This window comes from Microtus pennsylvanicus, chromosome 14, assembly GCF_037038515.1.
Source record: "Microtus pennsylvanicus isolate mMicPen1 chromosome 14, mMicPen1.hap1, whole genome shotgun sequence".
In the NCBI taxonomy this organism is placed as follows: Eukaryota; Metazoa; Chordata; class Mammalia; order Rodentia; family Cricetidae; genus Microtus; species Microtus pennsylvanicus.
In genome coordinates, this window is record NC_134592.1 from 27419417 (window position 1) to 27435085 (window position 15669).

A 15669-nucleotide genomic window follows, 5' to 3' on the forward strand; every position below is an offset into this window, starting at 1 on the left:
GCAAGTACTGATCTCAGCTATGTGACTCCAGGCCTGTCCTTACATTAAATTGCCTCTCTCTGTTGACATTCTAACAAAGGTCAACATTAATATAGAAAAAATAAGACAAAATTGCTATGACATATTGATGCTGTTCTGTAATATTTTCATTAACAGTAGTATTAAAATATTTTGGGTAACAGCGGCTGCTAAAACTACAAATGGTCTCTATGTATACCTGGAGAAGTGAAAGAATGGTAGGAAAGTATCTATAGGTAGCAATAAGCTGCCATTTTAGTGTGTGACAGTCACATTTTGAAAATCTATTTATTTGCAAATCATGTGTAAAAAGTTTTATACTATAGAGATTATGCAAAGATAAGGAGAAATAGGCATTCACATTCCAGTTAAGTGTTTGTCCCAACCCTGTTGGAATGTCTGCCTGTCGACATTTAAAGTGCACTGATGCTCTGACCCAGCAATCCCACTTGTATAAATTTACTTAAGAGAGTGGATGCAAACAAAGACTAAGGGGGGAAAAATATACATTTTCTTACCTTTTTGCAATAATAAAAGAGTGAAAATTACAACTTATATTAATTATTAGGGTACAACAGTTTTCAAAGAGAATATTATAAAATGCTATATCTTCTCAAATCTTGTGTTACATGAAAAGTCAAAAGAATAAATAAGACTTTAATATTCTTCTGTGAACTATTTCCTGTTTTAGTTATTTTCTTATTGCTGTGACAAAGTATCTGATAAAAGCAGTGTACAAACTGGAGGGTTTCTATTCCATTACTGCAGGGAAGCAATGAGGTGGGGGCAGCTGATTGTGTTGTGTCCACAACCAGCAGGCACAAGAGACGAATGCTGGTGCTCGGCTCACTTCCTCCTTTAGTTTCACCTGGTACTCCAACCCGTGGAATGGCGCTGCCTACTAGAAGGGTAGTTATCCTCTCCTCAATTAATCCGGTCCTAAAATTTCATCACAGACATGCCCCAAAGTTTGTCTTCTACGTGACTCTAGATCCTGTCAAATTACACTGATAATCAGTGTTAACCACCCATAATCCCTAAGAAAGTTTTATGATATTTGAAAATATGATGAAGAGTATGTTAATGGTTGAATAGAAAAGAAGTAGAGAGAGTGACAATAAGTATATGTTACAGATTTACATAGTATCTCTGGAAGAATATGCAAGAATAATAATTCACACTGCCTTTGAGAAAGGGTGTGGGTGGTGAAGATCCAACATCAAAAGGGAGATTACCTTTTATTGTCAATGTATTTTATTCCATATATGTCCTTAAGTATTTAAAATTAACACCAATTTGATTTATAAAGAAAAGGTTGGCTTTTGTCATTTAGTGTAAAAATGGAAACTTGCAGGTACCATGCTCACAGACAGATCAATAAAGCATCATTATGCATGGGACCTTACTCTGTGATTTCCCAGTCCACGAAAGCTCTAAGATAAGTAGCTATCAATAAAGGGAATGAGCCAAAGATAGTTTTAAAATTTCCTTCTGGAAGGACTTAATAGTGAAGAATCAGCCACCAGGAGGCTGTGTGAAAGGCATTTCTGAGTTGAACAGAGGAGCAAAATAAAACATTTTTTGAGTCTCAGGACGATCAGGCCATAGGATAAAATCTCTTATTCTGATATTACTCTATGGAAAGGAGAAAAGTGGGGAGATAGAGAGGAAATAAGAAGCAAGGCAGTACAGAGGAAGTAACAGGTGGGCAGGAAAAGACCACTATCTAATCTAATAAAATGCACCCTGCCAAGCTATGCTTAAATTAATCAAAAAATACTCGCACATTGTTGACTTTGTCAAAACTATAAATGGCGTAGGCTTAGAGAATGAAGACAGGGAACTAGGGCAAAAGTCCAGGCAGATAATAAAAAAGCTGATAGAAGAATGAGAGGAAATCTCCAGTAAACCTGTTCAGAGTCAAGATGTAAAAGGATGCAGCCTTATGGCAAGGCCCACAAATCTCTGACAGTGTGTGCCCCCTGCTGATGGCATCTGCATGAGAAGCAGACAAGCTCAGGAAAGTTCCCCAGTGGCACCTGAGTGTTCAAACATCCATATTGTTTATGGTCCTCTAGTTATGTCTAAGATAAGCATGGCACTATTAAAGAAAAACTAGTAAGACTTCAAAATCAAAGTAATTAGTGATTGAGATTAGGGTTTCTACATCTGCCTCAGTAATAAAACACAAGCTGAGAGTTCCCATGAACGACAGAATAGGGCAGGCAACCTGTGAGTGGAGGTTCAGGGTGAGAAAACAAAAAGCAAATTAATATTTGTCAACATGTACTCACTAGATTCAGTTACAGTATGGCCACTCTTAGTGAGCACACATGTCTAACATTCATTCGTATGTCATAGGGCTTGAAGCTGTAGAATGAGTAAGGAGACTGAGGGCCCTACCATAATCACTTAATATAAAGGTCAGAAAATCACCTTCCATACTTTCACACCAGCAAACATTCCAATCCATGAGAATATCTTACCTGTTTCCAGAAGGGAATGTGTCAGAGGTTGTGACCCACCTCATACAGCTGGAACCAAAGTAATAGGCGATTTCCTCCAGAATTCTCCAGAGAGCAGACCTGGGATTGCTAACTGACCCTCAGGCCAGCCTGGAGTTCAGTTCCCCATGATGAATGCCAACTCTGTTGTTTCTTTGCATTTGCAAAGTAAGTTCTAAGCTGCAACCTTCTTTATCAAATATCTTTAAGCACATTTTTGGCAGATGAATCCAATCCAGGGATGACCTTAATTTAACCAAAGATCTTGTTGTTACACTCTGTTATGTTGGGTGATAGTAACAAGGGAGGAATCTGTGATGAGCTTCCATGGAAGGATTTGGAAGACAGAGGCAGTAAGATTAAGAATAAGTGATGATAAAAAAAAATCATAGATACCAACAGGAGAGAACAGGAGAGAGCGTTGACAAAAGAATAGGAGTAGAAACTTGTTGCTTCTTCCTGCTAAGAATCGTTCACCATGGAGCAGGATGACAGGAGAGCTAAATCCGGGAAGTTGGACAGAAGAAAATTCCATCTCTGCCTCAAGACTCCCTTTATCTGTCTCTGTTTTCATATTTTCCCTCCCTTAAGAATGTCACACAATCCCTTAAAACTAACCCTTTCCCAGAATCTCTTGCAGCAGAAAAGCAGGAAATACACAGCAGATAGCATCCGGTATTTTCTCTGAGCAACTTTTCAGAGAACCAACATCCTATAAAAGAGACATGTGAAATGTTTCTGGATGTGTACTGAAACTTGATCCATTCAATCCACTATATCTCCTGTATCTCCTGTATGGGAAAATCACCAGAGATGGCTTCAAAGCTTGAGTGATGGAAGGCACTGAGACGCAGCAGGAGACAAAGCTGAGACTTAGGAGAAAAGCCTTCTCCCTACCAATCCCAGGCAACAAGATGATGGGATTTCTATACAATGAGATTCTAGTTGACAATCAGGTAAGAGGCAGCAAGAACCCATATCCCTATTGAAGAAACAAATGCAAATGTCAAATGAGACTAAGCTGTGAATTCTGACATGGAATCAACAAGAAGGGGGGATTAGACATTCTAATCATTTGTACATGTTTTATCTCCAAATTTAGTTGCATAGTGTTCTCAAGATCTTTCATCCATGTGCCAACAATACCAAAGATGGATTAGAGAAGATAAGCCATACAAAGAAAATGTCTTTGAGTTCTTTTTTTATCCCTTAAACATCTATACTTATTACAGATTTCTGAATAATGCATCATTTCAGTTCCAATTTCAGCCATAACAACAATTCAAAACTAAAATCTACTTTGGGAAAATGTATCACATTTACTTTGTGACTCCACATTACTCTCGGTGTATGTCTGCATACTTTTGCACTAAAGATCCTAGATTTTAAAGAAACACTTTTAAAAAAAACCCAACTATGGCTCAATCACTGGACAGTATACTACTATTCTGATGGGCTCTGTGATGTTAACTGTCAGCGTCTCAAACGATTATCATGAGAACTGAGAAGCAAGAGCTCAAATCAAATGTGACCCACCCAGTTATTCAACCAAGACCTGTTATACTCTCAGCGCTGAGACAAGGTGGGTGGAAAGCACACTCTTGCTACAATGTTTTCCTCTCAATGTTGTTTCTCTATATTCAGAATAGAAAACATTCTACCAGGTTTACCCATTGAAGATAATCTTGGTATTTATCTCTGGTACCATCCAGGATTGGTCATACAGAATATATGAAATTGGCTCCATGAACAAATGGGGTTCAAACTGAAGAACACCTGTTGGTATCTTGATCAGATAACTTCCATCTCTCTCCAAGTAAATCTCAGAAGCCAACACACTCGTGATATGAGTCTTTCTTCCCTTGTGCTCAGTTTCTGTCTTTTTATTAGTTTACTGTAAGTCAGTGTGAAAGGAAAGGGGAAACCTCTTCTCCTAGGAATGCTATAAATTTTAAAGAAGTCAGACTCAAGAGGCTACGAATTAGATTCTAATATATGAAACATATCTCATATATTAGAAAGGAAGGCCTTGCAGAAAACATGTTTATCAGCAGTTGTCTGGGACTAAGGGTAGGAGGAGGGATTAAATAAATGCAGGTGGAAAAGTGAGGAATCTAGTGGGTGATGGCAATGTTCATAATGTGACCTAGGTGTTGTCTGTACAAATTTATAGACTAAATTAATGAGATTGAGCTGTAGGCTTATGATCAGTGACTTTACGGGATAGAAATTATATCCCTAAATGGTGTTTAAAATGCCACAAATTTCTAAAACTCCAGGTTTTGGAAACAAAAAAAAATGTCTTAATTAGGCTTTTAGCCATCTAAATATCTTGAAAAATTTCTGCCTAATTAGAAATATTTTAACACGGAAAAATAGGACATTGCTTAAAATAAGTTAAAGCAATACCAAGACATGTATAAAACTTTCTATGTAGTATTTTGTTTATATACACATATTTCTTGCTTTTTCTTGTTATAAAGAACATGTTCCTAAAATGTGTAGAACTATGCTTTATTAATGTCATCCTGATACTACATCTAAAAAAGAAGGCTGGTCCAGCATCTGTATAACTGATGCACGAAGGGAATAGCAAGTCAACAAAAGATACAAGCTAGATAGTTTGTTGTCTTTTTTTTTACTTGCATTCCTCCAGGAAGACTCCAGTAAGGAAAAAGCCAGAATCCAGATATCACCATGACTTCCGTGAGCTAGGATGTTTAAAAGATTGAACCGCTCTTCCTGCATGCACCCAAGACTACATTTCCTACTTTTTTTTACATGCAGAATGGAGTCATATCTGGCAAAGACAAGTATGTAGAAGTGATGCGGGCTACTCCCATGCAAAGCGATGAAGGATATTGTTTAACTACCCAAGATTTCTCCTTGCTGTGGATGCAGAACTGAAGATCTCCAAGAGGGTTGGTGCATTTCATAGAAGAAGTCTATGATCTTGAACTATGTCTTTGGAGAGAGTGGCCTGGGAGGGCCATTCAAGTGGCACTAGACTTCTGAATCAGAAAGAAATCCTTCCTTTGTTTTGAGTCAATGAAATTTCAGGATGCTTTGTTATAACAGTGAGCATTAATTAGCGTAGCTGATATAAGACACAAGAGCGTTCAATGGACATCCTCCTTTTCTCCTTTAATCATTACAAACTACAATTTCCGTTTCCATCTTTCTTTTGTCCTTCATCCTCACCTATAATTGATGTTCACTTTAAGACAGAGGAAGAAAGATGATGAGATTTTTCATCATGTATGTTCTTAGGATCTTTCTTCAACAGCTGGATGCTTGAATGGGCAATGGGAAAAATGGTGAATTGTAATCCTCCTTTAGAGGAACCATAGTGAGTCAGTTTGGTTAAAATGTTGCGTCATCTCCAAAACCAGGCTTTTGCCCACCCCTCTCAAACCCCCAACAGTGATAAAGGCCAGGGAAGAAATGTCAGAGTTGGCAGCCACCTCTAGGTCATGAACTTTGCTTTTGTCACCTACTATTTTGGGCAGTGGAGAAGTGCATGCTGGTTGCTCTAAACTAAAGCTTTCTGTTTACCCCAGAGGTTAGCTTCCTGGAGACAATAAATACAATGCCATTTCAGTTCACTCTCAAGGGACGAATCCACAGTCCTTTTCTCCTTTCCTGCTTATAGAACAAATGCAAGGGAAGGAGACAAGGGAGGATCTGCCCCACTCAGAGACCATAGCCCTAGCCACACAGAGTCCTTGCAAGGACTACCACCCCAACCCTCTGACTTGTTACCTCTGACTCCCCTCACAACTCATCAAAGAAATGAAACAATCCAAACAAAAAACAGCTCATAAAACAGTCAACAAAATAAAGTCAGTTTTTCTTTGCTTTTTTTTTTTTTTAAGAACAAAATGAAACTTGAGGAAAAACTTACTGGAGTTACAGTTTATCCTGATACAGTCTAGATGGGGAAAAATAAATGAAAGATGAAATTGCATCCTTCAAGGTAACAGCTGCAGACATCCAAAAACAATCAGTCCACCCTTCCGGGGACAGACACACGCAAGAAATGTGGCCATTTTATATATATATATATATATATATACATATACAATATGTACAAGATTACGGGTGGGTGTATATGTACAGTATATTAATTAGTAAAGTTAGATACATATATATATACACACACACACATATATATACACATATGTATAGAGATATATACTGGTATACATATATATCCACAATAAACATCAAGACTTTTTTGTTGTTGGTGGTGGTTTTTTTTAAAAACCTCTTAATTTGTATAAATTATTTCACAGTTGGATTTTGAGATGCTAATTTGTTAAAGTTAGAAAATTAGAAAAAAATTTCTCTCCAAATACAGGTTATACCCCCCTATAATGTATGTTCTTAAAATGATCTTTGAGTGAATTATCAAGAATTTTGCATTAGAGTTCAAAATATAATCACCATTCTGACACATTGTATCATTTTTTTAAAAAAAATATGTCTTTGAAGTTTCACAGGGTAGTATTTAACCCTTTCTCTTCTTCTAAAATCCAACCCCCTCCACCCTCACTTTAGGTTGGGCCCTGGATACTATAGAAATTTTTATAGGCACATTTGCCGTCACCCTTGGACATAAAGAAAGGGTTAATACCACCTGGTCATTTCCTGTCATAAAATGGCCACTTGCAAACAGCTAACCGCACCAACACCCATCGCAGATTTTAGAGAGGTGGGGTCAATCAGGTGTAGGGTACAAAAAAACCCTAGGATGTTATCACAATTGGTTGGCTTTCCTGATTGTTATTGCTTCAAAGGCTCCCGGACCAACCCACTCACGAAGCCTATCTCTGTCTTCCTGCCCAAATGCCCAGACGGAATGAAGTGTCTACAGCATTCAGGGAGAAGGCAGGGCAGGTACGTGTGGAGGAGGTCGTGGGTACCTTTGACATCCTGCCTATTTTACCCTGTGGTTTTGCATCACAAGAGGGAAATCCTTTGGTTTGGGTTTTGTCTCTTACATGGGAAACATGGGAAAGAATTGCCTAATTGCCTATTGAAGACCACACTGGTATTCTGTGCCAGAGGTCAGAGGAGCTAATGCTTCATTCACTACTGTCTGGCAGTCATGGGCACACCCCATGGAATTCCTGAGTAGAGTCCATAAGTGTCAGGAGGAAAATGGGGAGCAATGGCTGGAGTAATGCCTTGGAAACTGTTACCAAATTGCCCAGCTGAACCCAGGGTTGGTTCATGATGGTGGAAATTCCAATCAATATTCATACAAAGTAGGAAATTGAAGGGTCAAATTCATTAATAAGAAAGGCAAGCAAGCTACCGGGAAACACCAGTATATAAACCACTCTTCTGCTGTTCAAGGTTCACCCAATAGTTTTCAGAGGACTAGTCCAGCATAATGCCACCATTTGGATTCCCCTAAAGTGAGCTATTTTAGATGAACAAGTGAAATAGGAACTACTGGCACCCAGCCCAGTAGAACAGAACTATGCTCAGTGCAGTTAGGAGCAACTCCTGAAATCCAATCATCTCGATGATGGAGGCAGGGAGCTTTTTGGTGTTGTTCCCCAGAAGAACATCTCTTGAGAAAAATCTGGGTTTGGTTTCGTGCGGTTAGGTTTGTCATGTGTCGTCAACCGCAACAGAAAAGTGGGAGCAAACAGCCCTGGAGCAATTGGTACGATCACCAGACAGAGGAGGCCATGCCCCTAGGAGGGCTGGGGAGGCAGGGCAGGCAGGAGGGAAAGGGAGGGCTGGAGCTAGTGGTTGCATCTAACCTTACCCAAAGTTGGAGAAATACCTCTCCCTGACTTACCAAGGGAGGGGAAACAGGAGTATGGGGAGACATGCTTAGGAGAAAGAGGAGTGGACCTAAAACCGCCAACCCAGGGACTGTAAGCAAAAGTTTTCTCTTCTGTTGTGCGAAGCTCGGGATTTTATCCCTAGACAGGAGTCTGGTATAAGGAGAGGCATTTCAGTTGGGTTAATCTTCCTGGATATGCAAATAGCTCCATGAGGTTTATATTGTACCTTTAAATCAATGTGAGAACTGTTGGCTTTCAGGGGAGACGGACAATATGTTTAAGTGAAGACACATTGAATTGTTTTATTTTACCGAAAGAACAAGTAAGTACTTTATGGAGAAAAATCTTCTCTAGCGTCTTCTTGATGAGCTCTTAGGCAATGTTCTTGTGGTGAGGGAATGAATGCTTTTAATGAAAAATGAGCTGGAGAAGGTCATGTCCTCTGTGTACTTCTCTTTTCTATAGCATTCAGGGTGCGCTCTCTGAATGAAAAAGTCTACTTGAGTGCATTTGGGTATGTGTGCATATGTGTGTTACTTGTTTGCTTTATTTCCTTTGCCCCGTAACAGTGAAGTAGGAGAAGTGATTGCTTTATGTACTGGCGAGCTTTGCAAGACTGTGGAAGCCATGGATGCTTCTGAAAGCTGTGTGTTTTCCATTATGCAAAAGTGTTCAGGATGTCTAGAGAAAGCAAATCTGGAGCAGTTAAATATGATTAACAGAATACCCAACACTGCCCTTAGAGGCGTGAGCATGGATGGAGGCCCCCCACCACTGAGGACATCTAAGGCTTCATCTCTATCAGTGGCTTTCCTGAGATGTGACTCAATTAAAACGGAGCACTAAGGCAAAGTGAGGTCCCCTATGTGAATGTTTCAACAGTGACTGTCATGAATGTTCCCATTAAGACAGCCCCATCACTGAGCCACAATGCAGATCTATGGAGCCAACAGACAACGCATAATGGTTTAGAGTCAGGGGTTCTAACCTCAGCTCTACTACTAACTTCCTACAGAAGTTTCATGTCTAGCAAAGTAAACATTAAAAACGCTTTGCTAATTTGTCTCCTAAAACTGTTGTTTGGTTGAAATAAAATGCAGTCTTTGAAATCTTTAAATGTACTTTGATGGTAAAATACTGTCATTACCTCTTTTAATGCACAAGGAACAAATACTGGTTGTTCAACAGCCAGCTTTGTAACTTTTTAAATGGTGCTGTCTGGTGTCTGATATCTCATATACTGGCTGGGACCACATATGCCTGCCTTTAGGAAACAAAGCCTTAGGAAACTCTAGTCTGCTTGGCATGTAGAAGTTAAGACTATATCAGAAAAGGAGATACTAGGTTTCTCTCATTGAGCTCCCGTGTGTTAGCCACTTGAATGAACTTCAATATCTTTTGTGTGCTCTATCAAGGGGGAACAACTTAAAATTCAAGCACCCAAGAGGCTAGCCTGAGCTACAGAGAACTCCAGGCTAGCTTTGCCTACAGAGAGAGACATTTCCTGAGGGGGGAAAATATAGTAAGAGAAAAAAGTTAGTTTGGGAGAGGCAAACTGTGCTTGGAGATAATTTTCTTCTTTCTTGTCACAAAGAAATGACTTTTTGTGACAAGGCAGAAGAAAATATTTGAGTGAAGCAGAGGGAAAAAACCCTCAGACAAATCCTGAATATGAAGTGTGTATACAGTACAAGGATTAATGTTTAGTTTCCTATGTCAGGCTTGAGAGAAAGTTAAATAATCTAAAGTCATACTCGTGATGGGCCATCCCGCTTGGTGAGAAGCAAACAACTCTCTCTTTTTAGAGAACAGTCTCTAATGCCATTGAGACTCTTTCAGGCACTTTGTCTCAGTGTGGTAGGAGTTAGAGGGAGGGTGAGCTAACAGATGCTGAAAGGCAAAAGCTATCCTTGTGGAAGGCTTGGGTCCCAGGTTTGGCCACAATTTAAAATAGACAAGGAGTGAATGGCATGTTTCTAGAAATACATTTAGGATCCATGACTAACTCAGTGTGTGTGTTTGTGTGTGTGTGTGTGTGTGTGTGTGTGTGTGTGTGTGTTATCTGAAATGGGGGCTTTCATTCCATTCCCTCATTGCTCATCTTTTATCCTTTTCTCTGACTTCAGTTTTACTTGTAAGGTGACACCTGTTGAGGTTGCCTTTCTAGCCTTTACAAAATATCATTTATTGAAAAAGGCAAATTGTCTTTTGAAAGACATACATATGCCCCTTGTGATGCCTTGGTCTGCTTTTCTAAGGGTGAGTGGTAGGCAGGAGTCTGATATTCAGTTTTATCTTTTATGTTATGTTTTTGTGTTGATCTTTGTTTTTGTTGCTGTTTTTCTAGGGAAATAAATCATAGTATCTGGTTGTTGGTTTTAGGTAGTGTAACATGCTTAGTTTGGTCCAGCTAAGATGGGGAGGGTGCTGTGGGAGGGCAGGTGGGGAGGGCAGAGGTATGCCAGTCCCTGCAGGCTTCTCAGTACTCTCTGTTCTCAAGGCTGTTTGCTATGCGGGCCGCAGGCTTTGGGCCTTTGAAGGGTTGAATACCATCTTTTGATTTACCATGGTAGATGGTGGGGAGGATTGAAAACTCAAGAATACAGATACACACACAAGAAAAGATCCAGCAATAGAAGAAAAATAAAAACCCTGAAAGAATCAAATACATACACAGACACAAACAAAAGGAAGCCAAGAGACACACTAAAAACAAAGAGCAGGTGAGATTAGATAGGGAAAAAGTGCACTGTGTCATAAATGCTAGAAACTCGAGGTAAAATAAAAACACAAAACTAAATGAGCCACTACTCAAAACAGTCCAGTGTCCTCAAGGTTTTCATATTTGGGGATAAGTACCAGTCGACCTGAGAACAGATAAAAGGGATATGATTTCAAAATCCCACCTTTCAGCCGGGCAATCTAGTGTTCTCTATGGTCTTGAGTCTGGTAGATTTGTCTGTGGCTCTGCCAAATCTTTATTAAAGAGCTCTATATTCAAATACGGTCCACAAGCCCACACGAATCCATTAACTTAGAAGTATGGACTCAGGTAAAGCATTAATTCGTACATCGCTGAGTATTTGGCTTTGGCTGAGTGAAAAAAGCAGAAACAGAAATGTTTGTTTCCTTTCAAAGCCAAGAGGTTTCCATTCTCCAAAGAAAATAATTAGGAGCCAGTATAGAGATTAATAGCAGGGAAGAATGTGAGGCCATAAGGAGAAGGATTTCACAAGTATCCATTATAAGTAACTACAGAGAAAAAAAAGAAGAAACACATCTTGACCCAATAAACTATAAACATGAAGTTATTATTTTTTTTTCCAAATCTAGAGGATTGATATGTATGACATAGAGAAAATAGGGGAACTGGTGGACATTGGAAGGCAATAGTCTTTATATCAAAAGGGCTATTGACAAGTGATAAGAACACCAGAAAAGAAAACAGGTATACATATCAGGAGGCTATGAACCTTAGAAAGATTGTTTCCAATGGCATAAAAGGGGCAATGTAACTTGACATCCTGCTTGGAATAAGCTTAAGATATCAGTAACATCCAGGCCACTGGAACTCTCCACAGGAATAGTCACTATGGAACTAGAAACAACACACAGCATAGTTCTCTCCCACCCACCCTCTCATTTTGCCCCCTCTCCTTCCTGTCCCTGTCCTCAGCTTTGACTGTTTTGAGTGGTGAACAAGGAGTTGGACTTAATGGGAAAATGATTGATTGATCAAAAGATGGACCAAAGTAGCATGTTTTACACAAAGCTAAACAATTCCAAAAAAAAAAATCAAGAAAGGAAACTTAGAAAACGAATACTCTAGTAAAGAAATCACCAATGTCAGAGACCAAAAATTGACATCAAACCCTCATGCAGAAATAAGGAGAAGGCATTTGTTGCTGTTGGTTTTTAATCCATGGTCTATTAAACAAGAAGTGAGCAGCTAACTTTCAAGAAACAAAGAATTCAATGAAAATAATGAAAATCAGAAAAGAAGGGAGGACAAGCCCAAACAGAAGACAGAGGGTCCTTCATACGATACCTAAGTTCACCATGAGCTTGACACGCCCACCATCCAACTCTAGACGCAGTGTATCCGCAGAATCCCTGGAGGTAGTGGCTACCAGCAGCCCATAGGCTCGTTGTGACATGAAGCGGAAGGACACATCCTCTGCTTCCGTGTGCATCACCATGGGCATGATAACCTTCATGTACATACTGCCGTCATAGCTTAGGATGGATGCCTCTGCCAAAAAAGAGAATGGGAATCATTAGCCCAAGGATCATAAGAGTATGAAAAGCCCTTTTCCTTACAGGCTGAGTAGAGTTGGGACCAAGCTGGTAATGAGGAGGCCTGTACTTGATAGAACTCTATTGCTGTTGCCTTTGGACTGTGTGACTTAGAGTAAGTCACTTAAACTCTAGATCAGTGGTTCTCATTCTGTGGTTCGCAATCCCTTTGAGAGTAACATATCAGATATTCTGTATATTGTATATTTACATATATGATTCATAACAATAGTCAAATTTGTAGTTATGAAGTAGTAACAAATTAATTTTATGGTTGGGGAGGTCACCAGAGCATGAATAACTGATTAAAGGGTCATAACATTAATTTTCTTGATACAGTAGTAGTTGAACAACACAAAATGGACTCCATGTTTTATCATGCAACTTTTGTTTTGTTTCAGCATTTTTTTCTTATATTCTATAATGGTTCTGATACTTGCCCTAAGACCCGTGAAGGACACAAAGTTGAATACTAGCTATGAAAGTATTTTGCAAAAGTGAAAACGCCTTACACAAGTAGTAATTACAATCCTATGTGTTTTAGTTAAACCAAAGGTACAAAGTGAACAGCTTAAAATCTGTATATTTTTAAGGGAAATAAGGGAGGGAAAGTGTATGGCCATTACATCACAAAAAAAAAAAAAACATGTGGCAGAGAGATTTCTGAGGTAGGACCACAGAGTGGACAAAGCTCACACCTACTACATATCATGACAAGAGATGCTATGGTCACACAATTAGTAATGAGAACTGCTACTAGAAGAATAGTTGAGTGCTTTTGGGAGCCTCAACAATGTAATTTTATTTGTATTCAAAGAGAGCTTGCATAGGGAATAAAGGGAATCCGCTTTGACATGATACATTCTTCAGCCCAAGCACTTGATTTAGGAAATCGAAACCCCCACCACCCATGACATCAAACATCATATCAATGTAGTAATATGGGTCTATTTTTCCTAATTTCAAATAAAAAGTCTTCAGAGTGAGAAAATGCTATCTCAAAGTGACACCAGCTATGAGGCATTACATTAGCTAATAAGTGTAATGACATTTTTTTTTGCAATATCATGAAAATCATCCGTTGACAGATATCTCCAGGAAGAATAGTAAAGAAATCATTTTTTACTCTTATGAGGCAAGCCCGTCTCTGATACTCAGTACCACACACTGAGCACATTCTGCATTAAACCTTTACAGTTATCAAATGGTTGCTACTTACATGTTCCGTGGTGATTACATAGCTGAACCAAAAATCCTAAGCTAAGAAGAGACCCAGCAGGTACAAAATAACTATATCAAAACATACAATGGGCAAATGACGAAGCACCTTGCTGGGAGTAACTTTTAGAACAGCAGGAATATGGGCTGGAGGTGACAAAGGCAGGCAGACAGTATCTGAACAGGTCTTGTAAGGGTTATAATAAAAGAAGTGATAGCATTATATCTTACCTAAAGAATAAATAACATCTCTAAGAACACAAAGGAAAGGAAGAAAAGAATTCTATATAATAATGAATTATTCCATTTAGGGCAGTCACCTTGCTATAGCTACAGGTTTTATATCTGTGGATTCAACCAAGCATGAATAGAAAATGTTCGAACAAAGTCATCTGTAACAAACAAATGCAACTGTATAGAATTGCTTTCTTGACATTTCTCTCAAACAACAAATCATAGTAAGTATTTACAAAGCATTCACAGTACATTAGACATTGGGAACAATCTAGAAATTATTTACACTATGTAGGAGTATATGTGATGGTTATATTCAAATACTACATCCTTTTATATTGCTTGAGAAACCAGAGTTGGTATCCTCAGAGGTTTAGGACCAATGAGCTACTGATACCAAGGAAGGTCTTGTCTCCTACGTGTTGTTAAACGTAACTTGAGTCTGTAATAAAATCAGCAGACTTTCGTAAGATCTTGAAAGTAAATACATAGTTGAGAACTGAGGATGAATTTTGAATTCATTAATTCGTGTGTTATGTACCAAGCACCTCTAAAATGTTGAGAATCTAATGGAAAGAGATGGGGGCTGCCATTTTTAAGTATGAAAAGAATTGTAACAGAGAAATACAAGATGCAGGAAAACCACAAGAAAGATTTTGAAATTGTCACAACCCTACCTTTACACAACAGACTGAAGGTCTATTGAAAATATTGGTAAGACACCCACACGTGTTTCTGGAAAGCAACATCTCTCAGGTAGAATCCATATCACCAAAAGCTATGTATTGTTAATTAAAAATTATAAAGGTATCATAGAGAAAAGTGTATCAGCTACAATAACCATCATTAAAAAAGGCACATGATGGTCTGTTAGATAGGAATCATAATCTACCTAGCACATACTCTAGGAAATATTTTATCTCCCAGAAAGACAGAAATCAGATAAAAAAACTATCTTAAATTTATAGAAAGTAACCTAACTATGAATCCATTAAGAAGTCACTTAATCCTTAGGGAGATCATGAGAAAGGCATTGTTATATTTCATATGGATATTGGATCACACAGAAAATATATAGCAGAGCTGGAGATTGAACATAGCTAGTATGATTCTTGCGACTGTATGCATAGCCATCAGGCAACTGCAAAGAAATAAGCTAGGTATTAAAGCATAGCTATGATGCTTCGTGATAGCATGTGACATTTTGTGTGTATGTGTGTGTATGAGTGTGCGTGTGTATGTGTGTGTGTATGAGTGTGCATGTGTATGTGTGTGTGAGTGTGTGTTACTTATGGTATTTATGCCCACATATTATTCATAAATGTCCAATTTACATAAGCAAATACAGTATATGCATTCTAAACAATCCATTGTCAAGATAAATATGCTGTGATCTGTGTGTGCAATTATGAACCTCATTAATCCTTACTGTGCACACTCTACACATAACCACACAAATGTAGACTTCTCTTCAAGAGATATTAGGACATTAAATGAGCCATGAAATGAGTGGTTTTAATGCATTCAACTTAAATATATTTCAAAATCAATGGCTGTTCTTTTTCCTTTGAGTATCTTTAATGCCAGAACAGAAG

General features: G+C 38.6%; 1 protein-coding gene across 47 annotated transcripts in view; it reads right to left on the reverse strand.

Moving 5' to 3' along the window:
- Nrxn3 (neurexin 3) overlaps positions 1 to 15669 on the reverse strand; it is a 1550418-nt gene that overhangs the window by 932482 nt on the left and 602267 nt on the right. For 37 of the 47 annotated variants that reach the window (XR_012907732.1, XR_012907730.1, XR_012907736.1 and 34 more), the window contains exons 8-9: positions 12375 to 12578; positions 6427 to 6453 (exon numbers count right to left, since the gene is read on the reverse strand). Coding sequence is in view for 39 of the 47 variants with exons in the window: in XM_075948216.1 (XP_075804331.1) it covers positions 6427 to 6453; positions 12375 to 12578 (231 nt within the window). In the remaining 8 variants the exon portion in view is untranslated. The remainder of the gene's footprint in view (positions 1 to 6426; positions 6454 to 12374; positions 12579 to 15669) is intronic. The other 10 variants (XR_012907734.1, XR_012907733.1, XM_075948192.1 and 7 more) reach the window with 1 other exon arrangement.